We start from the raw sequence: 27,200 nt of genomic DNA, 5'->3' as shown, positions 1-27,200 counted from the left end.
CATGCAGTTTTACTGGATGACATTGGATTTATGGATAGATATAATGATCTTCCTCTATTAGACATATGTCAGAATATAAACAAACTCCTTCTCATTCTTCTTGCTCACCACCACTGTACAGGTCATCGAAGCTTTGAAAGACCTGAATGACCTGGGTTCCTGCTTGCAGTCAGTGGGCACTGCTTCAGTTCCCAGGGATCCTGTGAGTGGGACCAAACAGGAGAAACACGTCCTTGAGGGGGAGATGCCTTTGTGTGACTCTGAGATGAACCAGCCACAGAGTGAAGGACACTTGTACATGCAGCAGCTGTGGACACGGTTGCTGACAGAGGATGAGAAGTGAGTACTCTTGGAGTTGTCTTGGAGTGAGTACTCTTGGAGTTGTCTTAGAGTGAGTACTCTTGGACATATAGGGATGCTATTAAATGACAGATGATAAACTCTCAAATTTTGGAAGATGGAGTTTATCATACTGTACATTGCTGCACATTCTAGGTACCACAGCACGCTGAGAACTCTAAAGCAGCAGAACCTTGATCCAGATCATTCAGATTGGCAGATGGCCCTGGAGGAGAGCCAGGGTTTTCTTGAGAGTGGCCATGGCAAAGTTGAGCAGGTAGGCTCCAAATTACCCCAGTGCACCAGTTACAAGCAATGCTGCAGGTCTTAATGACCCAGTGAACTCCACGTGTAATCTCACTATAGCCTGTGTGGTGCAGAGGTTTAATACAGCCAGTGATATATTTCCCAATAAAGCAGAAGTGTTGCTGGAGAAATGGCTTAACATTTCGTAAAATTTCTGAATATTGCTTAATATTGCTGAATTATGTTTCCCTCGTGACATGTTCTGCAGTTGTAATATTTGTATTTTCTAGTATGATTTACCAGTCTTGGTTTCCAGTGAGATGAGCTCATGTCCTATTAATGGTTATAGTAGAAAGTCTGGGGTTTGCTGGAATACAATTAGCATGAATGACATTCAAATGTCCGGTTTGTAATGTGTTCCTGTCATGTCTTCCGCTGCGATTTGGGTTTGGCAGCACCATTGTTATGTCTGGAGGAGAGTGGTCCTTTTAGGAACAGTGTTTCGCCCGCACTGCAAAAGTTTTGGCAAGCTGGGGAAATGTTTAGCGATGGGAAGTCAGGGCATTGAGGAGCTGTTTATTCAGGTAGACTAAGGAAGCTCACAGCAGTAATACAATCTGATGGATATAGCCAATGGCAGTGTTTACCACCACTCAAACCACCCATTTACGAGTGCCCCCCTGTTGGCAATAGACAGTCACTAAGCTTGGAGAGGATGTGACTTTTTGAGTGGACTAAACAAAAATGTCTTTTGATGCAGCAGAGGTTGGTAGTCTGGCGTGAGCCTGTAAAATTAGGCCTGGAAGGGCTGCACACCAGGGCTAAAGAGGCAGATCTGAGGGTGGGCAGTGCAGCAGCAGTGGACTGATGCCAGAGATATTACATTTATTTATTTATCCAAAGCAACATACAGTTGAGAAAGTAGTTTAACAGGACCTCCCGGAAACATACAGCATGAAGAGACTAGGAGCACTGCAGTGTTCATTTTGTTGATGAAAACTAAAACGAAAAATACTCGTCAACGACATCTTTTCCGTGACGAAAATGGAACAAAAACTGATTATGTCCCGTCCCATTTGTAGGGTTCCGTACCCCCAGTATTGATCCCCCGTGATCTAGGGTTGCCCACTGCTGACCAAAGTTGGCAACCCTGCTGTGATCCTGACCCTTTCTGTTTTAAGACTATTAGTTGAATAAAACCCTGTTTCTTTGCCCCATCTCCTGCTTCCCTGTCCTTCGTCCCTTATTGCATGACAGTCTGATACTTGATAATGTTTTTGAGAGAGAACAATTGAGGTTTTTATTTATTTATTTGTTTGTTTGTTTGTTTATTTGCTTGCTCGTTTATATTATGAATGAAGGTGTGTTAATGTGCAAATATTTTGTTTGAGACTAAATTTTGTTTTATTTATATTCAATTTAATGATGAAGTTCACATAAAGTGATTTAGCAGTTGCATTTAAGAAATGTCCTGCATTTCAACAGTTAAATCTATGTCCTTAAAGACTCTGTTCAAACCTAATGGCCTGCTATAATGACAGCTTTCCAGATGTTTCCTTCAGGAATCTAGAGTGGAGAGAGGTAGACTAATCTGTGCACGTGTGTACATGCATGTGCAGACTATGACTAAACTTGTTAGTTTCATTTGACTGCATGTACTGTAGATTTCGTCAACTAAATACCTGTAATTTACATTGACTCAGACTAGAATAAAATAAACAAAAATAAAATGACTGAAACTAAGTTCCATTTTTGTCAAAGAACTGAGACTAAAACTAAATCAGATTGTGCTGTGAAAATGAACACTGGATCACAGCCCATTTTGGTTAGTGGCTGACGGTTTGTAAAGCTCAGAGACAGCAATGGATGCTGATTCAGGAAGAGGCCTCTGGTTTAAAACACACCTTGTTTGTAATGCTATTATAGCCTGTGATCCCATTATTTGAGAATTTATGAAATTGAGAAATTTAAATGAGTAACCTTTTGGTAACTGTAGAGAGCAGTGTGGCAGTTCAGTGGTTAGTACTGCAGCCTGACGTCACTGGGGCTAAGGATGGCGTCCCGAACCCAGCTCTGTCTGAGTTTCCTCCCCGTGATTCCTGGTAGTGTCCCGGTACTACAGCACCCTCTCAGACATGCAATTGAGTGAAATGGAATATCTTAATTCCCCATAGCGTGTGTGTATGTGTGTGTTTTTGTAATTATTACATTGTGGGGACCAGATTTCCCCCACAATGTGATAAAAACATGAAACTTTTTCATGCTGTGGAGTCATTCCACCCTGGATGGTATGTCATGAACTTACAATGACACAACAAGGGCAGTTACACTGGGGAACCTGCCTGTATGTCTTTGGGCTTTGGATGCAAACCAAAATACCCACAGAAAACCCAAATGATACAGGAAGCACATGCAAACTCCACACACACAGAGCGAAGGTGGGATTCGAACCCACAACAGTGCTGGGAAACAGTGCTAACCACAGTGCCTTCGATAGTAACCATAACAACAATGATAATAGTCCATTGATCAATATTTTTTATGCGTGAGCTGTCAGAGGAGTGGCTGGGGAGGCACGGTGACTCGGCTTCAGGGAACATCTGCACAAACATCTGGATCTCACTCCCATGTCTTCCTCATGTGTGATTCATGTGCATTTATTTAGTACTCAGACTACACTTTATTTAGTCTGGCTCTGTAGTCTGTCTGCATTATTTTGCGTTCATTTTGCAATTTGCTGTACTGTAGTTTGACACTGAGACAATAAGATCCATTTCCAACAGCCTTGCTGTCACCTAGTCACACCGTCCTGCAGATAAAAAGTCATTTAGTCGCCCATTGCATCCTGTTTAGGGACAGAAAACCCCACAAAACACTCATTTGTTTGGTGACAGTTTTTTTTATTATTTGATCAATCAATCAATCTGTCAGTCAATCAATCTATCAGTTCATCATACTTTATTTATATATCACTTTTCCTGCAAACTCAATGTAACACAAAGTGCTTTACATAATAAAAACAATAACAACCCACCCCTACTGCCACCCTCACCCAAACTATGTAAAGGGACAAAAGACAAGTATAAATAAATAAGTAAATAAACAAATAGATAAATAGTAAATAATAAAAGAATAGACACGATAATAAAAACAAGAACTGATAATAAAGGAAACAGGAATGAGGTCAGTAAGTTGGAGAACAGACTTGATTCAGCATGGAAGTTTAATTGGCTTGTGCCGTCACTAAGCACTCATATCAGCAGGTGCGAGGCTTCAGGCCCCCGCAGCTTTTACCAGTGAGCTGACCTAAAATTGGCAGTTGCTGACAGCTTCATTAAATAGCCCATATTCTCTTATAATAGCTTATTTGCACTTGTTAGCAATGTTTTCGTTAATTTACGAATAAGCCAATCATTATGTCTAAAATGTATTTTCAGTTTAAAATATGCAAGAATATTGTTGTGAGATACTGCCAGTAATAAACACAAATATTTATCACTATAAACAAAGCATTTGTTCTGTTTAAGTAAAACGTATGAAATACTTTTGGATATTTTTATAAGCAGTTATTTATATTTTTATTTGGTAAACTTTTATTTAGTATTTTTGTGATGATGTTTATTATTTACTGTTAAAAGTGCTAATACATGAATAAGGTATGGTGAAAACACTGGACTTAATTGGATTTACCAAACTCCCTGTAGGTGTGAAAGGTGAGTGTGTCCTGTGATGGGTTGGTTGCCCTGCAATTCACTCCCTGTGACTTTTGTAATAGGCTCTGAACCCCTGAATAGGACAAGTGGGTGCAAAAAATGGATGGATGAGTATAAGTACAGAGGAACTCTTCAGTTTTTGCATTTCCCATATAAATACAAGTCAGGGAAACAGGGTGCCTGAGCACACGGTCAGCACCCCAGGAGCGTTTTTTGAGGGTTTAAAGGCCTTGCTCAAAGGGCCTATGGTGATGTGACTATTCTGGGAACACTGGGATTTGAACCAACAACTTTCTGATGACACACACAGAGGCCTAACCCACTGATCCACCCCTCTCACAATGAGCTTTTATGTGGATCTTTTCTCAGACCCCTCTCGTCTGGATCAACCGCAGCGTGTCCCAATCCGCCATGCTCAGCATGGACATCTTGGATGCAGAGAGGGACATGTCAATCGACCGGGAACCGGACTGTGCCCGGCTGGAGGCACTGCAGGAGCAGCAGGACAAGCTGGAGGTCAGAACCCGCTTTAGCTCTTAATACAGAATCAGGGCACTGCAGCAGGGTTTCCCAAGCTGGTCCTCAGGGGCCCACAGACAGTCCACGTTTTTGCTCTCTCCCAGCTCCCGGTAAAACACGGACTGTCTGAGGGTCCTTGAGGACCGGACTGGAAAACACTGCTCTCCATGCTGGTCGCCGGAAGCTGCAGGCTCCCCTGCAGCTGTCAGCAAATTAAGCAAGTAAATCGACACGGGTTTGTAAACAGCATCTGTCAGCACGTGCTCTTCATTAAATCTTATTGGGCTATAAAAATAAGTATATGTTTAATAAATGTTTTCCGTCTCCGCCAATTAAGAATGCAGCGTGGCCTTTCAGAATTCTCCTCTGGAAAAGAGGGTATCTTGTGGTGTCGCCTGGCGTGCCCAAGTTTTCGGAAACCACCGAAGGCTCAGTCAGTCCCTGTTTCGCTTAGCGCTCCTTCCAATTATATAAGCTGCAGCATGTGATCCCACCACACAGAGAGCGCCACGTCCTGCCAACAAAAGACCTCATTGTGCGATGGCGTGCGTGCACTTGGGATGGGGGAGTCTCAGGCTCCGGTGGTCTGCTGCATGAGTCATGTTTGGGCCGATGTTACGTGTATCCCATGCACGCACAGCTGCGCCGCCTCTGATACCGCGAGGAGCCGTGTTACCTCACCTCTCTTACTAAAATAGCATTACAGCTATGGAGCAGACACCTCATTCCTCTGAAGCTTGGGAGGTTTTTCAGGAATTTTCCCACTGAAGCCTTAGTGTTATCGATTACTACAGAAGTGTTAGAAAGGCAGGCTGTTGCAGCAGCTGAAATATTTAAGGGATCTGGTCATTATTAACGGTAGAGTACACCGGTAAAAAGGCAGAGGCCGCAATGCAGATGATAGCTTTAAGATCTGCTGGCCCCCTCATGGTAGTTTTGTTGGATTGAACCCTGTCAGGTGGATTATGAGAGCATCAGAGAGGAGCTGGTGAAAATAGGGGTGCTGGCCGAGCGATCCGAGGTCACGTGTCCCACGAGGGACCAGGTCCTGGGGGAGGAGGTTAAGGCGACTCTGGAGGCCTGGGAGGAGCTGGACAGCAGCATGGCGGAGAACCGGGGCCGTCTGCGGCAGCTGGGGCAGCTGCAGGATTTCTTTTGCAAATACCAAGCGATGATGTAAGTGATGGAGAGCAGGAATGGTGTCCTTTTACCGCCAAGCCCCAGCATCCACTGCTCTGTTATTCATAAATATCACAAGCATGCTGTTTGATGGTAGCTATTACTATTGCCATGGCAACTTCATCGAGTAAGAAGTGTAGTGTTATTATAAATATACGGAATATAAAAACATATAAAACAAAACAAATTTGAAGTGGGTCAAGTATGATGATAATTTGTATCTCATGCTTTTTTCCCCTGAATTTCTCCCTGCTTAGTTTGTGGCCCGAGTTCACACAGGGCCCTGTCTTCTCTGGGAACGCGGCGAGCTCTGGAGACGGAGGCACGGAGCTGCATATGGAGCAGAAATCCAGGCAGTTCCAGGACCTGGCTGCTGCAGGGCAGAAGCTCATTGATGAGGGACATCATCTAACAGAGATGGCAAGTTAGCGTTTCTGTCTGATGGCCGCGCCGGTTTGACTCCCCGCCATCATGGATGACTGGAGGGTTATGATTCCTCAGCAGATCCAGGAAACGACGCGGGAGCTCCGGACCATGCTGGATTGGGTCCGAGGGCACTGGAGTAACAGGAAGCAGAACTCTGAACCCGGGGGCAACACGGCTGCTCCTGTGACATCAGAGATAAAGGTACTGTGGTAACGCACAGCTATGGTGGAATGTCTATTGACTTGCCAGTGAGTACGATAAGCCTAGTCGGTGTACTTCTGATATTACTCACAGTTATAGTAAAAGAATTGGATATAATTTCCAAAACTAATAAGTATTGTAGGGGCGCTGTGGTGGTACAGTGGTTAGCACTAGGACCAGGGGTGGAGTCTCTGCCATGTATGTTCTCCCCGTGTTGTCCTGGGATTTCCTCAGAGTTCTCCAGTTTCCCCTCACAGTCTAAAAACATGCTGAGGTGAACTGGAGTTACCAAATTGGCTGTAGGTGTGCATGTGTGAGTGAATGGTGTGTGAGTGAATGGTGTGTGAGTGGCCGGTGTGTGAGTGAATGGTGTGTGAGTGAATGGTGTGTGAGTGAATGGTGTGTGAGTGGCCGGTGTGTGAGTGAATGGTGTGTGAGTGGCCGGTGTGTGAGTGGCCGGTGTGTGAGTGGCCGGTGTGTGAGTGAATGGTGTGTGAGTGAATGGTTTGTGAGTGAATGGTATATGAGTGAATGGTGTATGAGTGAATGGTGTGTGAGTGAATGGTGTGTGAGTGAATGGTGTGTGAATGAATGGTGTGTGAGTGAATGGTGTGTGAGTGGCCGGCGTGTGAGTGGCCGGCGTGTGAGTGAATGGTGTGTGAGTGAATGGTGTGTGAGTGGCCGGTGTGTGAGTGAATGGTGTGTGAGTGGCCGGTGTGTGAGTGGCCGGTGTGTGAGTGAATGGTGTGTGAGTGAATGGTGTGTGAGTGTGCCATGTGATGAGATGGTGTCCCATCCTGGGTTGTTCCCTGCCTTGCACATGTAGATTCTAGAACAGAATCTGGACCCCCTGCAACCCTAAATAGGACAGGTGGGTACAGAAAATGGATGGATGGATCATTTTTAGATACAATTTCCATGAGTACTGAGTGAGTTTTGGTTCCCAGCATTATAACATATGATGAGGAGGCCTGACTTTAGATCACTGGCGGTCTCATCTCAAAAACAACAAAAAATGGAATCTGTGAGTTTTGTAAATTTTGGACTACACTCAAATCCTAGAACATATCTAGAACTGTTCTTTACTTAGTATGAACTGAATTACTGTAAAATATGATTCATGTTGATGTGTGAGCTGAGATGCTTGGTTTCCTTTAGCTGAAAATATACTGTATATAGTCAAAGATAGGTTTACCTTGTAAGTCTTTTTTTTAACAGCCAATTCAGTCAGAGCCCCTGCCTACATCAGAGAAGTCCGTGTCTTCACATCCCTCCGGTGGCTGTCATGTTCTTCTGGGAGCCGACAGCTGTGATGATGGGTTGAATAAACCGTGTTCTGAGCCTGAGTTCATACCTGAGCCCGCCATCCAGGAGTCACCAAATACAAGCCCTCTCCAGAGAGAGACGTCCAAGTCTCCTGTCTTTGTCCTGACTGAACCCGCAGCTCCCTCTCTGGGTGGCACCGTGAACTTGGTCCTCAGCTTTGGGGAGTCAGGGGGAGGCCAGCTGCAGGTGCATGACGTCCCAGAGGAAGTGGCTGCCTCCGAACACAAGCACAGGGTACCTTACTCCTACGCTGCCTGTTTTGTGTTTATTTCACTACAGTAACTCTGACAATAGCTGCAAAGGAAAAAAACTGATTTTCCCTTACAGGGAATAACGTTTCTATCTGCTGCTTTTGTAGTCATCTTTCACATGTATTTTCATCTTATTACCCAGCCAGCTGAGTTTTTCCTCTTTGTAGTTTAAAAAAAGAAGAAAGAGAAGCTCCCCGAGGTCCCGCCGGGGGCTTTTTGGAAAAATAATTTTGGTAGAGAAAGAGAAGGATTTATTTTCAGAGCGCTAAAGAGGTAACAGGTGGCGACGAATGCCAAGCGCTTGAGAACACGCTCGGCTGTTCCTCCGCCGAGAAGCGGCGCCGCTTAACTCAGCACCTCTGCACTGAGCCGTAAGCGCCGCGCTCCGGCGCGATCTGCACGGCTTAAATTACGTTATCTGTAAATTCGTAATCCAGGCATGCGTACCCCAAGGGACATTACACAGCATGCAAACAGAGATTAGCTACACGAGAGCACAAAGAGTATTGGAAACAAACCAGTTGTCCATCAATTGTGCTGAGGCGAATGCAATTTGTGAGTATAATATTAGCATTAGTGACAGAAGAGTGTAATATACAGATTACTTTGTCTCTCATGCCAGTAACGACCGCAACTAAGGGAAAAAGCAAACATTAATTTTCCACACGTGTCGGTTTACGCATGTCAGCCTCTTTTCCAATAATTTAGCTTCGATCAGTGTAAATACCTTCAGAAAATATTATACTACATCCCCAGATGCATCTCTCCTCCAGGCTGGAATTACGTACGTGTTTATTTTTCATGCAGTTTGCTTTTTGTATTAGATTTAGAAGTTGCTTTTTTGGAAGTTAACACTTTGTTAATTCTGGATGGATAATATGATAGGTGAGAATTGTCAGGTATGGTTCTTGAGTCCAGTGTACAAATGCAATTTGTAGTGAAGTGTTTTCGTAATTCTCTAGGATTTTCTTTGAATCATTAAAGACCCATACAAGGTAATTCGGAAAGAACGTGAGAAGTTGGCGGTCTGCTCCATTTTAACCTAATAAAATTATCTTTAAGCATAAAAATGTTTTTGAAATGGTTTCATGTGGCGCATTTTGTGTATTCTGGTTGGAGGATGGAAGTCGTCTTGCCTAATTCAAATAGAATGTTGTTTCTTTGTGTGGGAAAGGACAAAATCAGTGTTTTTTATTTTCATGGTACTAAAAAACTTTCAATCAGATTTGAATGTGTGATGCTCCTATTTTGCAGCGACAATTCAAACAAATGACTCAAATTGCTGAGAAACTACCTACAGTAATTCGGTTAAGTGGGCGCTCACACAAACACAAATAATCTGTTGTTTGTTGTTGTGTGCCGGAGGCACTCAAGGGAAAAAGTGCACTTCGCCGACCATAAGGAGTGTGAATATGCGAACAGGCTGAATTGCTCGAATTACAGGCTTGGCCCCTACAGACTTTGGATGTTGGTTTGTTCTTGGATGTTTTATGTTATGCACAATTGTTTGGGTTCTACATTTGTAGAGCAACTATGGTCAGTGTTGACAACAGTGATGTGTTCGCTTTTATGTGCACAACTTTCCGGATCACTATTTCATAGCAAGGAAACAATGCATTTGAAATTATTTCAATCTGCTTTAACTGAGAGTAGACATCACAGTATTTTTTTTCAGAATAGGCTGACTGAAATTGTTCAGAACAGCAGGTCAAGACCTGGGCTTTTAACCATAGCTCTAGTTGTCCTGAACAGTGTTTCCCAATCTGGTTCTCGGGGACCCCCAGCAGCCCACATTATTGCTCCCTCCCTGCTCCAGGTAGGAGCAAAAATGTGGACTGTCTGGGGATCTCTGAGGACCCGACTGGGAAACACTGGTCTAGAAGACAAGCGCAGTGGAATCTGACAGGGCTTTGATTGTCCCGTACCTGCTTGATGACATTACTTATGTCCCATACGTGCCCTACAACAACTGGCATGTGTTAGCCTCCATGTTTTGCTGGATTGTCCTGTATGGTATGACCTCCTGCTTGAGTTCCCATGAAGTTCACTTTGAACTGCTTCCCAGCAGGACAGAGGCCAGACGCAATGTGACTATTAGCTGAGGAATGTGCAGCAAGACATTCAGAGGGCCCCACATCACTGAATATGATTTATGAATGTGGCAGCATAGGATTAGTCAAGCAAGTCATAGGTCAAACCATTGCAGCTGTGTATGAGCTCTTTTAACACCATGTGATATTGATCAAGTCCTGAGGAGAGCATGAGTGTAGTTATACATGGCCTTGAGTGTGTGGTATGAGGGTTTATTGCTGATTCATAACAAAGCAGAAGTAACATTTAGTTTGCATGGGTACTAAATAATTGATTATCATTTGTTTAGTCTTAGCAGCACACAAGCTCTCAACTTGCTATCATGTGTGACGTCAATTTACATCCTGCAGTCCATTTCCCAAGGAACACAGGAATTTGCATTAGTTTAGTTCATTAATCTAGTTAATGAGGCTGGCTGTTGCACTCAGGCCATCTTTGAGTTATGCAGGTACCTTCTACATTTGATGCATGCATTGCAGATCATAGACTATGTGATGTCTTATCTTCTCACTAGGTGAGTGCCTATTTGCATGTTAAGGAGAAGCAAGCTTCAGATCTTCTGCTTGGGACTGGCCCTCCGACCCACATCGTTAGCAAAGCCCAGGTATCCATCTGCCCTTCTGCCACCACCTGCTCCCAGGAAGTAAGCATCACACCCTTCCAAGATACAACTAGGTGTGCTTCCAGCTCCACCTTCAGCACCTTGAAGAGCACGAGTGAGAAGAGGAAAAAGAGATCACAAAGACACACCATCCAGAGTATGATGGGAGTGGATCCAGAAGACCTGGATCTAGTTCACAGTTGGCCCCTCTATAGCAGCCATACCTGGCCACTTGATACATGGAAAAAGAAAATACCAAAAGCTAGGCTTGCTAACACAGATTGTTTGTCCTATCTCAAAAACCCAGTCGCAAAGGAAATTGTTACAAAGCATAAAGGGGATTGTTTTGGATCAAATGGAAAAATCGCCAGCGACAAGAATCAATACAAATATCTCCCTCTTGGCTCAACTTTGAGCTTTGACCTTCCAAAGGACTTGGGCCACATTCCCAGCATTCCAGCTGTCATCAACATAGACCAGCCAGAGACAAATGGCAAGAACATCTTCAGTAACAACCTGGGCCAGAATTTGAATACAGACAGACACAAAGGATTAAGCACTTTCGAAATGTTACACTCACCATCAGAGCACAAAAGAGAAAAATCCAAATCTGACAAAATCAGCAAACAAAAGCAAATGCCCTGCAAAAAAGACTTGTGTCAAGGTCCAGAGTCACAAAATTGTGATTTGAACCTTGCTTCAGGTCTACCCCCATGTGGACCCCTACCTGAAAAAGAACACACTACCCAGGACCATCTCTGCTGCACTTCACAGAGTGACACATCAGACAAACTCGGTCGTCTCTCAGGCTTTAATAGTCCGTTTGAGGAAGCAAACCAAAACAGGCACAAATCTTTGCCCTTGGCACTCTCTAGCGCAAAGCTAAACAGTAACAGTCAAAGTACCCATCTACAAAATCAGGATAACCAGTGTAACAGCAAAGCCCTTGGGCACACGTCAAACTTATTCAAAGTGAATCACGTATGTCCAAGTGTTCACACCAAAATCCGGGACCTGAACGGACATATATACCATTCGCCTGCTATGTGGCTAAGAGGTCAGGTGGGCTGCTCAGCCACTAGCTTAACTGCTAGCTCACCTGCTTCGATGTCGCTCAAGACGTCTACCACCAAGAAGGAGGATTTAGCTGACTTTGGCCAACATGTAAAGTTCACTGCTGGAAAAGTTGTAGGTGGTCCTGTTCCAAAGGAAACAGGAGAGGTAGTGGGATCACTGGAAAGGGAAGTCACTACTGTTCGTAAAAAAGACAATTGCAATTCCTCTGAATCGGGAAATGGTGTGCTGGGCACCATTCATCCAGATCATGGACAGTTCGAAGAGGAAGAGGCGGAGCTAAAGGACATCTGGAACCGAATCAATGGCTACAAAACCTGCCAGGGTGTCCATGAAAAGCTGGCCCCCGTTCCTACCACACAGTCAAGAAAGCCCGCCCCCCCAGACCAGGACGAGCTTTGCAGGAAACCGGTTACTGTGTCCACACACAACCTCCTGGTGGCAGAGTTTAAGCTGCCAGCCTCTATACAGAACCGTCTGGGCTACAACAAAGAGCAGAACCCAGGGCAGGGAAACCTCAGGCAGAGAGAAGAGGCATCCTGGCAAAGTCCTCCCTTAAAAGAGCAGCAGAGACAACACACAACACTGACAAACCAGACAGCTTTCAGTCTAGGAACATCTCCCAGTACAGACTGCCATAATACTTCATGGAAGACGGAAGAAGCCATAGGAGAAAATAAAATCAACAACAATAGCTCCTCTTCAATGGTAAGGTATTCCAGTCACTTATGAATTTATAGGTTTCAGCAGTTCAACTGTCTGTATTTGTAATATCTGAATATATGTTTTTATCTCATGTCATGTGTATGCAGAACACTGAAACATCATCCATAAAAATTCCTTTAAAAAATGTAGTAAGAATAAATAAATAAATTCTCAACAGGACCAACCAGTGAGCCTGCTGTTCATTCACATCTGTTCAGAGGACTGGACTTCCTCTTGTAGAAACAATATCAGGCCAAAGCAGTACATTCACTCACCAGTAGAGGGCATTCTTGGTATATGATCTGAGTACAAATATTTCAGAAGTTTATTTTCATTATAAGACCATAAAGTCTTGCACAAAGAGAGGCTATGTGTTTCAGGATTACTGTGCCATTTCTTGGAGAGGAAGTAAGTTCTCCATATACCTAGAATTCCAATAATAAACAAAGATACTTTTAGTACATTTAAGGTTTAGAAATAATCCCACACTTTATTGCAAAACCCAGATTGTGATTTACACAATATTTTTAAGTTATAAAAATGCAATGTTCTTGACTTTCTTACTGTGGTTTTAATTTGTAACTTGATAATAATTTAGATTGTAGTTGCCAACATGGTTTTATATAACTATATTTACTGATTATCTATCTATCTATCTATCTATCTATCTATCTATCTATCTATCTATCTATCTATCTATCTGTCTGTCTGTCTGTCTGTCTGTCTAATATAATGAATATGGAGCTCAGGGTATGTCATTTGGAGTGTTGCCTCAATACTATCAGTACCACACTGAGGTCCTGTGTAATAATGGCTCCTGCATGTATGCAATGAAAAGCAATATTTACAAACTGACTCAGTGTTTGTGGATTTTTGCATGTGTACCTTCTCCAGAATGAGGAGGTCCATTCAATGGATGGGGTTCTGGAAATCATGCGTCACTCAGAGACTGCAGGAAAGGTGGGGAATAGTTGTGATATTGGGATGGTTGTGATAATCGTGATGTTTGCTTTGAGACAGTTAAGGTTTCATATTCAATAGCCTTACTATTTCCAGTGTAAAATACTATTTCCTGAGTATTTCCATCTGTTACATCCCAAACACTTTAAATGGAAATGGCATTCATGTAGCAAGAGGAATACGGCAATATGCTAAGCAGCGACGAGGACATACTGGCTTGGATTAATCCGTTTTCCCTTCATAGTCAGAAACCCAGACACTAACTAATATAACAGTGTAGAATCCCAGTACCAGATTTGAAAAAATTCAGATCAGTTAGCAATCGAAATATAAAAGGGAATAGAATTTCATGTTTAGAAATATTAGCCTCTCTCTTGATTTCTGGGCTTTGATTATTCAGATAGCTATATAAAGGAGAAATATACATACGAAAATCAAAATAGGTATGGTTGCCATAAGTATTTAAGAATTAATAATATTGCCTTTACATTATTTAATAAAACCTGTGACCCGGAGCAAGATAAGCTCTAAAGCTTTTGCAAAGAAGACAATTTATAAAAATCCTAGGCAGAACACTTTTCTGTAAGGCCAACACAGCTGGACTGTGTGATAACACAGTGTTTATGCAGAGCTCCTCTTCAAAATGATGCATTTGAGAGCACTCTCTGACCCTCTTGGTAGAGAGAAGGGCTCAGTGTTTTTCCCGCGTTCATGATGTTTAATGAAAAACATGGTCATAGAAAAGCAGACCATCAGGGCAGATCCTGGCACAACAAAACAAAGCAAGCACAGTTTGCCTTCTCTACTGCATGTCATTGACATGGTTTCATACTTAAAGGCCACCTGGACCACTTTCCACACCCTGCTGCTGAAAGAGTCGCTGTATTTTTACCGGCACAAAAAGGACATTCCGGAGGTAACCAAGACTACCGCTGTGTTGTTTTCCCTATTGTTGCTGCTTGGCAGATTGTTCCATCGAAAATCTGGTCACAGTAGTTTTTTGGTTTTAACCACTTTCTAACTGGCCAGTAAAGCAGACCCACACTGGGATCATTACTTTTAATTACTTTTAATTGAAATCTTGGCCCGCCCGCAGGAATATAACTGCTCGCAGCTGATCTTTTTAATGTTTTTCATATTCTTTGCTGAATTATTTGCTAAACTCCAGCTAGTACTGGAGGAATAAATAGCAAAAACAATATATCCAGTTAAATTGTAGGCAAGATATATTGTTTTTTATTTTAGATTCAGCTATTTCCTTTGTATTCTGTACTAGCTAAGCCAATAAATATTTCGTATGTAGACATTTTGTTACTACAGAATTCTTGGTAACATTTTACTTGTGGGGGAACAAGTAACTTAGTAACTCAGTTACTACTCAAGTACAAACCATGAACAATATACTAACTGCATGAAATACATGAAGCATTATGATTGATTAATGATGAATAAACATGGTATCAGTACATAACTAGCACTTGCTGGTTAATTAATGCATTAAGAGTGTATTACTACATTATTTGTGCCCTCTAAAGTAAAATATTACCAAATACTCATGCAGTACTATTACATGTACAGTAACATACGTCCATGCCTAGTTCAAATGTTTCATTGACACATCCCTGCTCTACATTCAGATCTCAGCGCCTGAGCTGACCCTTGACCTCACCGATGCTGAGTGCAGCACTTGCCCTGAGTGCACAGAGAGAGCAAACTCTTTCTGTCTGAGGTGAGCATAAAAACATCTCATAAAAGACTCATCTTTTAATCACGCATAGTTATAATAAATTCAGGATGCATCCACTTAAATGCAGTCTGCTATAAATCTTTTTTACTGAATAATATCAAAATGTTAAAAAAGTTTCCCTGGATATTAATCACCATCCGTGGTATCTACAGTGAAGATCTTGTCTTTAATGCCTTAGCATGGTATTACATGTTAATGTTTCTCCTCCTTTATGTGTGTAGGCTGGGAAATGGGTCCAAATACCTCCTCAGTGCCTCTTCACCGTTTTTGATGAGGAAATGGATGCTGAAGATCCAGGCTAATTCAGCAAAAGGTGCTGAGTTTGTGCAGTCCCACTGTCTTGCGGGATTCATTCTGTTCTAATGTGGCTTATTTAAGAGTCACTGGCCGTGGCTTATGTGCCTTTGTTATGCAGCTGCTTCTTTGCATTTCAGGTTCTGTTCACTATCTTGATCATTTTCGTTCAAAGTTGCTGCGTGTGTTTGCAGATATGTGCATGTTTTGATGTTTTTGTGCATGCATGTGTGTAACATTACCAGGTCTGAAGAAAACTCAGAATTCCCCTTCATCATTTGCAACGGACCTCTCCCTCTTCATGTAAGAAATGCCGCCACACACACTTCACTTTACAGAGGATACACACGCACAAACACACATAAACAAAACCTTTACCTTTCTCCTGTGTGACGTAGCTCTTAATCTTTACTCATCTTTATTCATTTGCAAATATTCTGCCCAAGCACGTGATTATTTACTAAAAGAGGAACTAGCTGTAATACCAGACTGATTAGTGTACACATTCTCTAATTATGCTTTCATAAAATATTATGGAGCGTTAAATGTAGAGTGGCCTTATATTTAATCAGTCATTGATCCTTTTTTGTTTAATCGTTCAGTGAATTAACCTGGGTGATTTTAAATTATGCGTAGAAAGAAATTGGGTATCTAATAAGCAACATAAAATACTTATTTTTTATTATCTAGTTGCAAGTAATATCCTCCTCACCTGCATTATAACTACAATAATTCTTGTACTTCATGATATGTCCACTAGAGGGGAGAAGCACTGTATTTTTTTGTTGCTGCAAGGAAGACTTTTATTATGGCATCAATTCAAAAGGATAAAGCAATACTAGAGGAGACAATAGCACTAATGGCAGTTTCTGTATCGGTATATAAAGATGATTTAAAGCCTTTTGCAAATCTTTCTGTTGGCCCACAATAACTCAGCCACCTGTTTCCCAGGGAACCCACCCCTAGCAGCCAAACCACATGCCACTGCGTCCCTGGGCCCGATGGCATTTCCTCTTCCACTAAACACAATGGATCATGCCATGCCAGCGCCAGAGAGTTTGGTGTCTCAGCAAGCGAGAAGCCTCTGAAGCCGCAGTGGGATTGTGGGGACATGACGGCCCCGGCCTCACGTTCAGACGCAGGAAGCACCGGTGAGTGATGTCATCAGCATTAATGGTTTTCACGCCTTATTTGAAGCGGATAAGACTTTCCAGCCTGTTTCTGCAGCAGGTAGTTTGAAGTTTCAAACCTCGGCATATAATTAATGCAATAAAATGCACTGGTATCTTTGTGCTATGGAAAAATACAGAACAATTCAGCTACTAAAATGTGCAGTTCCTTTTCTGGCCAGCAGGTGAGTCTGATCGCTGTGGTCACCGTCTTCGTTAAGCTTTGGCACTGTTCGTTGGAGGATGTCCACTTCCTCACCCCAATGCCAGTTTTATGTGTCTCCTTCTTCAGACCAGTGCCATTCCTCGACTGGGGATTCGCACCCTGGGCCGGCTCACTCCTACCTCTCTTCCAGCCCAGGCTGCCCCGCCAGCTTGTGCCCGTCACACTGCTTTACCTCAGGTATCCCAGTCTCTGCCTCCCCGTCACAAACAATGACCATTCCTTTCCTAGGAGCCTTTCCCTCGATGCTGCTTTTATTTGCCACTGGAATGCTTCTTCATCCCCGTCTTCTCTGCTTTGAGACATACCCATACATATTTTGCTTTTAGGATTAAGGGTCTTGTTCAAGGGCCTAACACGTGTGTGACTATTCTGCCGAGGACAGGATTCAAACCGATGACCTTCCAGTCGCAAGTACCGAGGCTTAACCCGCCCCCCAACCCCTGTGCAGATCCCCTTCACCCTGCTGTAGCCCACTTGTGTACAGTTTACCGCAGCATAAGCACCTCACGCACAGCAGGCTTCTACTCTACTTTACCCATTATCCCCCATCAAGGCCGCCGCTGTCTTCAGGGCTTCCCCTGGGGGGCCCCCTGCAGTGCCTCCTCCTTGCCACTCGCTGTGATGAGAGTCTGATATATCCAGCTGGGAGATATTCAGCAAAAAGCCCTATAAAACATTACTGTTATTATCCTGACACTTGCGCTTTTTCTAATGAGGAGACAGGTTGTTAATGGAATCTCACGTCGTCGGGAGTCGCTATTAAAGCAACGCTCCAGACATGACGTACAGGAAAATTGTTCTCCAAAAAGCAGCCATTTATTTTTAATAACTGGTGGATGCTGCATTGCTACCAGAACTAGCGGTGAATGTATCAGGTTTACAGGAGAGCACTTAGTGATGAATTAGGGCGAACGATATGGTTTAATATAGATAAAATGCATCCCTCCGGTCGTGCGGTGGGTTTTACGACAGAAGTCCTCTGGAGAGCAACGTTGCGCGCTGAAGCATCGCCCTGTCATTTAGCAGTCTGATGTGCACCAATTGGTGGATTATACCTACATAATAGTTTGTGTCGGATAAAGAGATACGATTGTATCTTCCATGTTTGTATCATATCCCTTTACTATTAAACCAAGGCTTATAGATTAATTATACTGTATTCATGCAGTAGCCGTGGCAACAGGGGTGGGCCCGGATGGTTCTGGGCTCCACCCGGATGGAACTCAGGCAACCCCCATTCAGCGTTCACCACGAGCGATTCAGCACGATAAACTGATTGTGTCTGACAGGAATTTGTGTGCGTGGTTAGATCAGTCAGAGGAAATGTACTATTGAGATGGAAATTTTCTTCCTCTTTGTTCATTTGGTCTTAGTAATGTCACACCCATGGGTCATTTAAAAACTGATAAAATAATATGCAGTGCAGTCTGTAGTGTGACTTTTTCACCAAAGGAGTTGTTACGGGACTGGCTCACCTGATTTTTTGTTGGCACTGTGGTTTCTGGTTCCACTGTCGTGTTGCTGTGTCACGAATCACAGCCAATCAGAGCGCCCTGTTTCTTTCAGCCACCTATCAGAAGATCACACCTGTTGCCCCTTCCTGTGGACCGTCTGTGGGCAGTTCCAGCTACTCTGTGACTTTGCTCATTGGAGAGCAGCCCCCAGAGGCCGCTGGCCCGGGGCTCCAGCCGCTATGCCCCGCTGGCCAGCAGCAAGAGCCCTCCCCGGATGCCCGTCTCCAGAGGAGCAGCACAAGTCTTCCAGGGCAACAGGATGAATCTGCTGTCACATTTTTTTCTGCAAAGTAGTGATAATGTTGGTGTGAATTTACCTCATTGGGGATGGCAGTGTTGTCTCAAAGGCTGGTTTATGTGCCTTGGTGCAGAGCATATTGCATTAGGCCTATATGTTTTCACAAAACCCAGTGTGGGACCAGTGCGGGCATTTGACAGTACATTGGGGGCTATTGCAGCATACTCATTTGAATCACCAAATGGAAGAATCCATTATTAAAAAGGACCATTGTGTGCGTGAGCTGTACAACGTATGGCCAAAAGTATGGACACCAGCGTGTCATTCCGAAACCAAGGCTATTAATATGAATTTGTCTCCCCATTGTTGCTATAATAGTTTCTATACTTCTGGGAAGGCTGTCCATTGGATGTTGTAACATTGCCGGTGGGATCTGCTGCCATTCAGATTGACTATTGATGTTGGGTGATCAGGTCCCTTTCTGTAAGCTTGTTTGGCCATGAACCTTTGCAACTGAACGTGCTCCCAGACGTTTTGGCCTTCTCAATCACCTCACTTATGGTTGACCAGGGCAACTCTAGCAGGGCAGAAATGTGGCAAAGTGACTTATTGGAAAGACAGCGTCCTGCGATAGTGCCAAGTGGAACATCGCTAGCATCTTTTATCCAACCACCTCTTCTGCTGCTGAAGTTGCATGATATTGCATGACTGTGTGCTTAATTATACATCTGTGTCAGCAATGGGTTTGGCTTATTTATGCAGTTCCTCTAATTAATAGGGGTGTCCACATACTTTTAGCCATATAGTATATGCTAAAAAAGACATTCACCATTTTCTGATCAAATTTAGTATTAGTCAAAGATTCACTAAATACTCTTTGTTATTGCATTTCCTCTACGTTTGAAGATGATGGTAAAGAAACCAATTTATTCAGTAATATGCAATGGTGTGGTGTGTGGTGATAATCTTAGATTCTGTCATAGATAAAGGTTGCTATTGAAGCTGGGTTGTCTGGTCAGCAACCAGAAATTTGGATGTAATTGCCTTAACTTTGCCTTTTGTGTATTTAACTGAAATTCATATTCTAACAGGTTTAAATTCACACAGGTTTGGGTACTTATGTTAAAGCAGTTGGAAACTGCTTGCCCAGAAATTTCATGAAATAAAAAGTAAACTTTATTTACTGCACCAAGCATGTCATTCCTGTGTTTTGTGATCTTCCTCCACATACTCTGGCTTCCTCCTGCAGCCCAAAAAGATGCTTTCAGGCTAACTGGTGTCTCTAAATCTGCCCATAGCGCAGGATTCTGTGTGCGTCCATGTTCCCTGTGATGGACTGGCATCCCTTCCAGGCGGTATCCCAGCATGCCTCCCTGTACAGAGTGGGATAGAACTCCAGGCCATCCCATCACCCTGATCAGGATAAGCGGCTGGATGGAGGGACGGTCGGATGGATGGATTCATTCATTCATTCATTCATTCATTCATTATTACAGTCAACTCTCGTGCATTTGCGCTTCATGATTCGCAAATTCACATATCCGTGAAAATTTCATTCTACTGTTTTTTTATTAAATATTTTTAATGTGTGTAGGTATTTTTGTTCTCTCACTTTTTCGTGGTTAGCACACACATAGTATTTTTACAACTTATTATTTCTGTACGTCTTTACGTAATTTTTAATTGATTGAATACCTGTACCCTGTACATACAGTACATGTTTCCTTTACGTATTTTATTTAATCGTACCTTGGTTACGTATATGACTCCTGTCAATAAGTTTACAGTCCCATTTGTTTACTCATTTTACCTTACTGTGAATGCGAAAGAAAATGGCAGCCAATGCCGTGTTCTATGAATTAGTAGGGGTAACAGTATACTTTACTGTAAATGTGCTAGTGTGACAAATATCCGTTACTGTACTCTATTTTTACATCAAACATTTTTTTGAAAGGTAATGTATTAAGCTAACTTTTAAATTAAATTAAAGTGTTTTGGAAGCATGACAGGGGTCAAATTTAGGGTTTAAACTATAGAAATAAGCACATATTACCATTTTTAGTGACTCGACCAAGCATCCGTGAATCCTCCTTACAGTACGTGTTCTGGAACCTAACCTCACAAATGTCTCATAGTTACAGCTACTGATTTTGCGGGACAGGGATATCCAAACCTGAATGATCTGTTTGATGGTGAACTGTATGTTCAATAGAGAGCTTTCAAGATTCAGGTAACTCATGATGTCTTGGACAGAATTTCCTGCTATACAGTATATGCTGTGTTTTGTTTGTTTAAATGATTTATGCCAGTTATCTTAGCATTAGACTTTACAGTTTTTGCTGATTTAAATATGACTCGGTTGTTTACCAAAGCAGTTCCCACTGGCTTCCTTTGCTTATTCATATCACACTCAGGTGCCTTTTGACTCAAACCTCCACTTCCTCTGATACCTGCTTTTCACACAGTGGCTAATATTTTTGACATTCATAAGAGCTGAATTAAAATTATTCAGGTGGGTGAATTTAATACATCTGGTATCAAGCTGTATGTGAATATGTCCACATGGCAATTGAAGAGCAAAATTTCCAAACCCACTCAGTCCATTTTTAGTTGTTTTTGAGATGAGACCGTTAATGACCTAAAGTCAGGCTTCCTCATACGTTACAGTACTGGGAACCAAAACTCACTCAGTCCTCATGACCTCCTATGAAGAACTTTTGTTACATTTCCAAAATGTATCCTGTGGACTTAGCAAGATTCGGAACATCAGTTGTCATGCTTTCATTTTTGACACGAGAGAAACCAAAATCATTTGATTTAAAGTAAATTCCTCTTCATGTGCTTCCAGTAAATGAGTATGACCCAGTGAAGGGTCAGTCAGAGACTTCAGATCCCTCTGTTAACCACGACGCTGCACTTCGAGTGATGATGTTCGGTGTCTTTGGGAATGTAGCTTCTACTGTTCACATCCAGGATTTGTGAGCGATTTGGGAATTTTGTTCACTGTATTATTTATCGACTGACGTCTTTGTGCGTGGCTGTTCCGTCCCCGGCGTGAGCTGAGCGCTCTTCCCCTGCAGGCTGTGTGTGAGAGCCGTCAGGAGGCAGAGAGAGGAGAGGTGTTTATCACGAGCAGCCGGCTGTCTGCTGGCCCTCAGCACGCCCGGCCAGAAGCTCCCCTAAGCCATGACTTGGCAGAACGTTGCAAAAAATAAATGAAAAAAAAAACACCAAACGTGCCTGTCTGCAAAACTGCCATGGTGTCACTATGCTGCTTGTGATATAGTGCCAAAATGATTCCTGTCAATAATTTACATTGCTGTTTTTCCTTTGATATTATATACCTCATAAAATAAACATTGTAACCTATTGATGACTTTTGTTCAATTTCAAAACATGTTCTATGGCTAGGGTGACCACTTAATCCATGTCGGGGGGACACTATGAGCTAGGACAGGATCTGTAAACTACCATTTTAATTAAAAGGACCTGGACTTCACTTGAGCGCTGAGTTCTTGCTATCTGCTGATTGGTCAGTCTCCTATAATCATGCATGTGTCACTAATGTTAATGTGAATCAGCTGGATGAGTCTTTCAATCAAGGAAACAGACCAGTAAAAGCACAAGAAAAACTGAACTAATTAGCCAAGCAGAGGAGCCTTTCAGTTTTAGAGTAGTTTGTAAATTCTGAAGTAGCTCATCATGTCTCCTCCTGACAAGGATTAGGTTGTCACCTCATACGCGGCCCTTTCGCACGTACATAAAAGTAAATTACCGTAAGTACATTATTGTCTAAGTAAAGAGATTAAAATTAAGAAAGCTACAATCTGGATAAGAAAAACAGTGTTTCCATTTATGAACTTATGTAATGTCTATATATAGATTGTGACGTGACTCGATCAGCGTATTGGGGTCACAGTGGGTCCTTTCACATGCCACCATATCACAGGAAGGTCACTCATTTGGTTTCTTCGTCTGGCTGATAGTCTGCCTTCTGGCAGCGCCTCTGACTGACCATCCCCAGCCACAAGCTCTATGGAAGAGCCAGTTTGAGCCAGTTAGACCCTCTGGTATAGTACATGGTGGCTGCCCAAAACCAGCAGTTGCTCTGTTGTCTAACCTCATGCGTCTGTAGCTTGTGGCACTTGATCCCACATCTAGGTGCGGACAGGGACCCACACTGACACTGTGAGCTCACCACTTACCAGGGACCCGCACTGACACTGTGAGCTGACCAGTTACCAGGGACCATGCACTTACACTGTGAGCTCACCACTTACCAGGGACCCGCACTGACACTGTGAGCTCACCACTTACCACTTACCAGGGACCCGCACTGACACTGTGAGCTCACCACTTACCAGGGAACCGACGCCTATCAAAATGCAGCAGGTACCAGGAAAAAGGATGGAATGACTTTTAAGGTTTTAAGCAACCGCAGCTGTGCTTTCGGCTTAATGTCAGCCATCTTTTTTTTGCTTAGCTCCTTTGAACAGTCATCAGAAGACAGAAACTCACCTCCTCAAAAAGACATGGATTTAATCTTGCGTACCAATAATACTGCACATGTACTGTCAAACGGATTGTAAGTTAATAGCATTGTGTTGTTTTGTGTGAACCTTTTAAGCTCTTCTAAGGGCTTTCGTAAGGTGCCAAAGCAGAGGTGCTCTTATTCCTTTCCATTTGAAATGCCACCTGTTATGCTGGGTCCCATTCTCCTGGACACAATCACCCACCCAAAAACAATCAGACTTTGTTCCACACAACCACAGTGAAGACTTTTCTGACTTCTGCTCGCTGTCACAAAATAAACAGAGGAGGGAGCTTTACTTACACAAAATGTTCAGAGGGCAGAATGAAAAATCATTCAGAGAGATAACCAATCAGATTGTGGAGGATGTGGGTCTAAGCAACTAGAGGAGGTGGGACCAACCAATCAAATGTCTTGGATCCACCTCCTCTACAATTCCATCGTTAATCTCTCTGAACCAAACATTTTTTTGTTCTGCCCTCAGAACATCTTTATGTAAGTAAAATTCCCATGGGCAAAAATCCCATTTATACAGCCAGCGGTCATGTTAGCCAAGGAGGACCCGCCCCTCCTCTGATATGTATGTCTGCAGATCCACGCTCAAGAGGCCTAAGTTAGATAATCGTGAATGAAACTTGGCCTGAAAAAATGTAGAGTAGCTTTATCTCATTTTCCTCATACATAGGCGTGTGACATGGGGCGCAGGCTTTAAAACCGGCCACAATGGAGGTGACCTGGACCTAATGGGAGTCGTTAGGTCTATGTCCCACTTAAGCAACCAGCTAATTTGTTAATTGTGTTTCCCATGACTAAACAGGATGACAACTAAGCTCCTTAGTGCCACGCATGAGGGCCCCCCCCGACAGCCTGACAATGTGCTGCGAACTGAACAAGGAAGTTTAATGGCTTATGTATAAATCTGCTCTCATTTTAATAGGGTCACTTCACCTTTGTGTGTACGTTTGTGCATGTTGGTTTGCATTTACCAATTTCTGGGGACCACAAGTAAAACCTGTTACTTTTTAGCCTGTGGTGGCATTTTACAGGTCCCCACAATGTAAACCTTAATTTTATAAAAAGCTGTGAATGCAACAAAAAAAGTAAAATAGCCAGAAGTCTTATGGCTTAGTTACTAATCGTTAAGGTTAGGGCGGGGTAGGAGTTAAGGTCGCTATTGTTAGGATTAGGGTTATGCCCATAGAAATGAATGGAGAGAGTCCTCACAAAGATAGGAATATATGAACTGTATGTGTGCGTGCGTGCATGCGTGTGTGTGTGTGTGTGTGTGTGTGTGTGTGTGACTGGCTCAGCCTTACCGTGCTCTGAAGGACCCTGGTCCTTGGAATTCCAAATGACCCCAGAAGGGCTCGGAAAGGCAACATTGGCATTGTGATTCTGTCCCTTAACATATTCTGCAGCATATATTATAATACATTAGCCTCACATGTCATCAGTGTGGCAACAGTGCGTGTAAAGCTCAGAGCTCTTTTTGAACGTAAAAGTTTTCCTCAGGAAAATCATTAAGTGTGCTCATTGTGAGCGCAGCCAGCTCGGCTAGATGGGCAATAGGGATGTGGAGGTTGACTCAGCATCCGTCCCTTCGCGCCCACACTTCCTCACAAATGCATGCTTGTGCAGCAAAATCCACCCTGCCTTTAACATCACAGATGCACTGTATCTTTGTTTTGGCTTTGCAAGCTTTCAAACTGACCGCAACATACAGGTTATGCGAACTAAATGTTTACTATCACAGACAAACTGCATCTTGTGCTACAGCAAAGCAGTAGGGCGTTCTGTCTAGAGACCAGTACATGGCCTCTCTGTGAGGGTCTGCTTTCACAAGCTGTGTCAGAAACAGTTTGCAGGTGAGCTGGGCCAAGACATTTAGCTCTGTGCGAAGCGTCCGTTTAATTACACAGAGTCACCGCACCATGGCCTTCTGTGTGTGATGGAGTGACTCGTCAGACTGGGGTTAGAGCCACCTCTTTACACCAAAAAGTGCCTGCAATTCCAGTGTTTAGAAATCACTGCAGATCTGCAGTGAAATCATACATCTTAATTTAGACATTTTCTATAAAAATAGCAATATAATAACTCGTTTTATAATCAGAATTTGGGCAGTTAATAATCCTGCAGCATTTGTTGTATAAAGCGATGCCTTTATGACCTGAGCGCGAAAATGAATCCTCAGATTAGTGGAGATTGATCCGTGCGTGCATCTCAAATATTCCTGATTATAAAATTGTGCCTAGAAGATCATGACTTCATGTCTAGCTTCTGACCTTGAGGCCTGTTTCTGTCAGAGCGACTGAGCAACACAGACGACATCTGCTATCTCTGTGGAACTCCCCACGAGTCAAGGCCGGGCGATCCAACGCGCAGAGCCGGAAACAGCCCAGTTTAACAATTGCACTTGGCTGAGCACTGGGCCCCCACAGACAGAAAGCAGAATCCTGAGGGAGGGGGTGATTCACACTCCATTCAGGCTGCCTTCCGCCCACTCGCGGTGACTGACGTCATCAGCATGAGGGGCAGCCAGGTAATTTGGTATTTCACAGGTGTTGCTCTGGGATGATTTGCTGAGGGATGGCTGAGCTCCTACCAGGCAGAAAAAGATGGGGGAGGTCGTGGTGTGGAGAGGGAGAGAGGGAGAGAGAGAGAGAGAGAGATAGAGAAGGAGAGAGAGAGAGAGAGAGAGAGAGAGGGAGATGGGAAAGGAGGGAGAGAGAGATGGAATAGTGATGATGGGAGAGAGAGGGAGAGAGAGAGAGAGAGAGGGAGATGGGAAAGGAGGGAGAGAGATGGAATAGTGATGATGGGAGAAAGAGAGAGAGAGAGACGGAGAGGGAGATGGGAAAGGAGGGAGAGAGAGATGGAGTAGTGATGGCGGGAGAGAGAGAGGGAGGAAGAGAGACAGGGAAAATGCAATCAAGTCCTTTAAGTTGGAGCAGTTCCCCACAGAAAAGGGGGGTTGTTTTAATAATCTGTTCATGGTAAGCCTTGCATCCTTCATCCAAAAAAACTACAGCCTCATCCCCCCCCCCCCCCAGCGGCTTGCTGACATCATCAGGCTACAGCTGCAGATCTGCAGTTCTTCAGATCTCCATATTGCATCCGTGTTTCGTTTTGAGCGTGTGTGAACAGAACGATGACGGAGAGGGTCGGAACATCCGCTCCATCGCTTTCCTGTCTTCATGTTTCCATACAGCTAGCCACGGGCCATCTGCTGCATTTGCATGCATGATCGTAATATGAAAATTAAAGCATAAACACTTAATGAGCTCATCCAGTTGAGCAGAAAAGACTCAGAGCAGTATGTTGACTTTGGTCCAACATTTTGGCCCACCTTGATCATAAGCTCTTCTCTGATCATAACAAGGTCTAATTATGAATGCAGCTCTCACAGATCTAAGAATAAAACCAATGTGAGACATTGTGATACCTACTTTGAATTGGCTTATTTAATCTATAAACAGCCTCATTAACACCTACATGTACAGGTGAAAAACACATGCTTGTTTGCTACCTGTGAATTTAAATATCCTGCCTTTTAATCTCTGACAGATTCCATATGCATCAGGTAACAAAAACAAATGTTACCCAACAACGCACTGCATTCTCTGCAGTAGATTTGATAAGCTAATAATCAGTGGTCTGGACTGTTATCTACTGGACCCAGTAAAGCCTTTGCTTAGGTTTTCAGTCTAACCACAGAATGCATGTTATGCTAATTGAATGTTTAATGCCTCAGGATTGATGTAAGTTTAAACCTTATAGTGGCCATTAATGCTAAAAGACTAATCATTGTAAATATTTAGAATGGTGCGCCCCATCTTGGATTGTTCCCTGC

At 43.2% G+C, this 27,200-nt stretch overlaps 1 protein-coding gene across 7 annotated transcripts in view; it reads left to right on the top strand.

The window, feature by feature from the left end:
* Positions 1-20,007, top strand: part of LOC111856372 (uncharacterized) — a 50,638-nt gene extending 30,631 nt beyond the window's left edge. For 5 of the 7 annotated variants that reach the window (XM_023836284.2, XM_023836290.2, XM_023836287.2 and 2 more), the window contains 16 exons: positions 122-339; positions 496-616; positions 4,668-4,814; positions 5,776-5,993; positions 6,254-6,416; positions 6,498-6,623; positions 7,842-8,183; positions 10,806-12,674; positions 13,566-13,631; positions 14,470-14,547; positions 15,269-15,360; positions 15,600-15,691; positions 15,918-15,975; positions 16,624-16,823; positions 17,134-17,244; positions 18,634-20,007. In XM_023836284.2, coding sequence (XP_023692052.2) covers positions 122-339; positions 496-616; positions 4,668-4,814; positions 5,776-5,993; positions 6,254-6,416; positions 6,498-6,623; positions 7,842-8,183; positions 10,806-12,674; positions 13,566-13,631; positions 14,470-14,547; positions 15,269-15,360; positions 15,600-15,691; positions 15,918-15,975; positions 16,624-16,823; positions 17,134-17,244; positions 18,634-18,875 — 4,143 coding nt within the window. In that variant the 3' untranslated portion in view covers positions 18,876-20,007. Of the gene's footprint in view, positions 1-121; positions 340-495; positions 617-4,667; positions 4,815-5,775; positions 5,994-6,253; positions 6,417-6,497; positions 6,624-7,841; positions 8,184-10,805; positions 12,675-13,565; positions 13,632-14,469; positions 14,548-15,268; positions 15,361-15,599; positions 15,692-15,917; positions 15,976-16,623; positions 16,824-17,111; positions 17,245-18,633 lie in introns of all 7 variants that reach the window. The other 2 variants (XM_023836285.2, XM_023836289.2) reach the window with 2 other exon arrangements.
* Positions 20,008-27,200: the final 7,193 nt, after the last annotated feature.

Source organism: Paramormyrops kingsleyae, chromosome 20 (assembly GCF_048594095.1).
Source record: "Paramormyrops kingsleyae isolate MSU_618 chromosome 20, PKINGS_0.4, whole genome shotgun sequence".
In the NCBI taxonomy this organism is placed as follows: Eukaryota; Metazoa; Chordata; class Actinopteri; order Osteoglossiformes; family Mormyridae; genus Paramormyrops; species Paramormyrops kingsleyae.
This window is presented reverse-complemented; position numbering and strand designations above follow the sequence as displayed.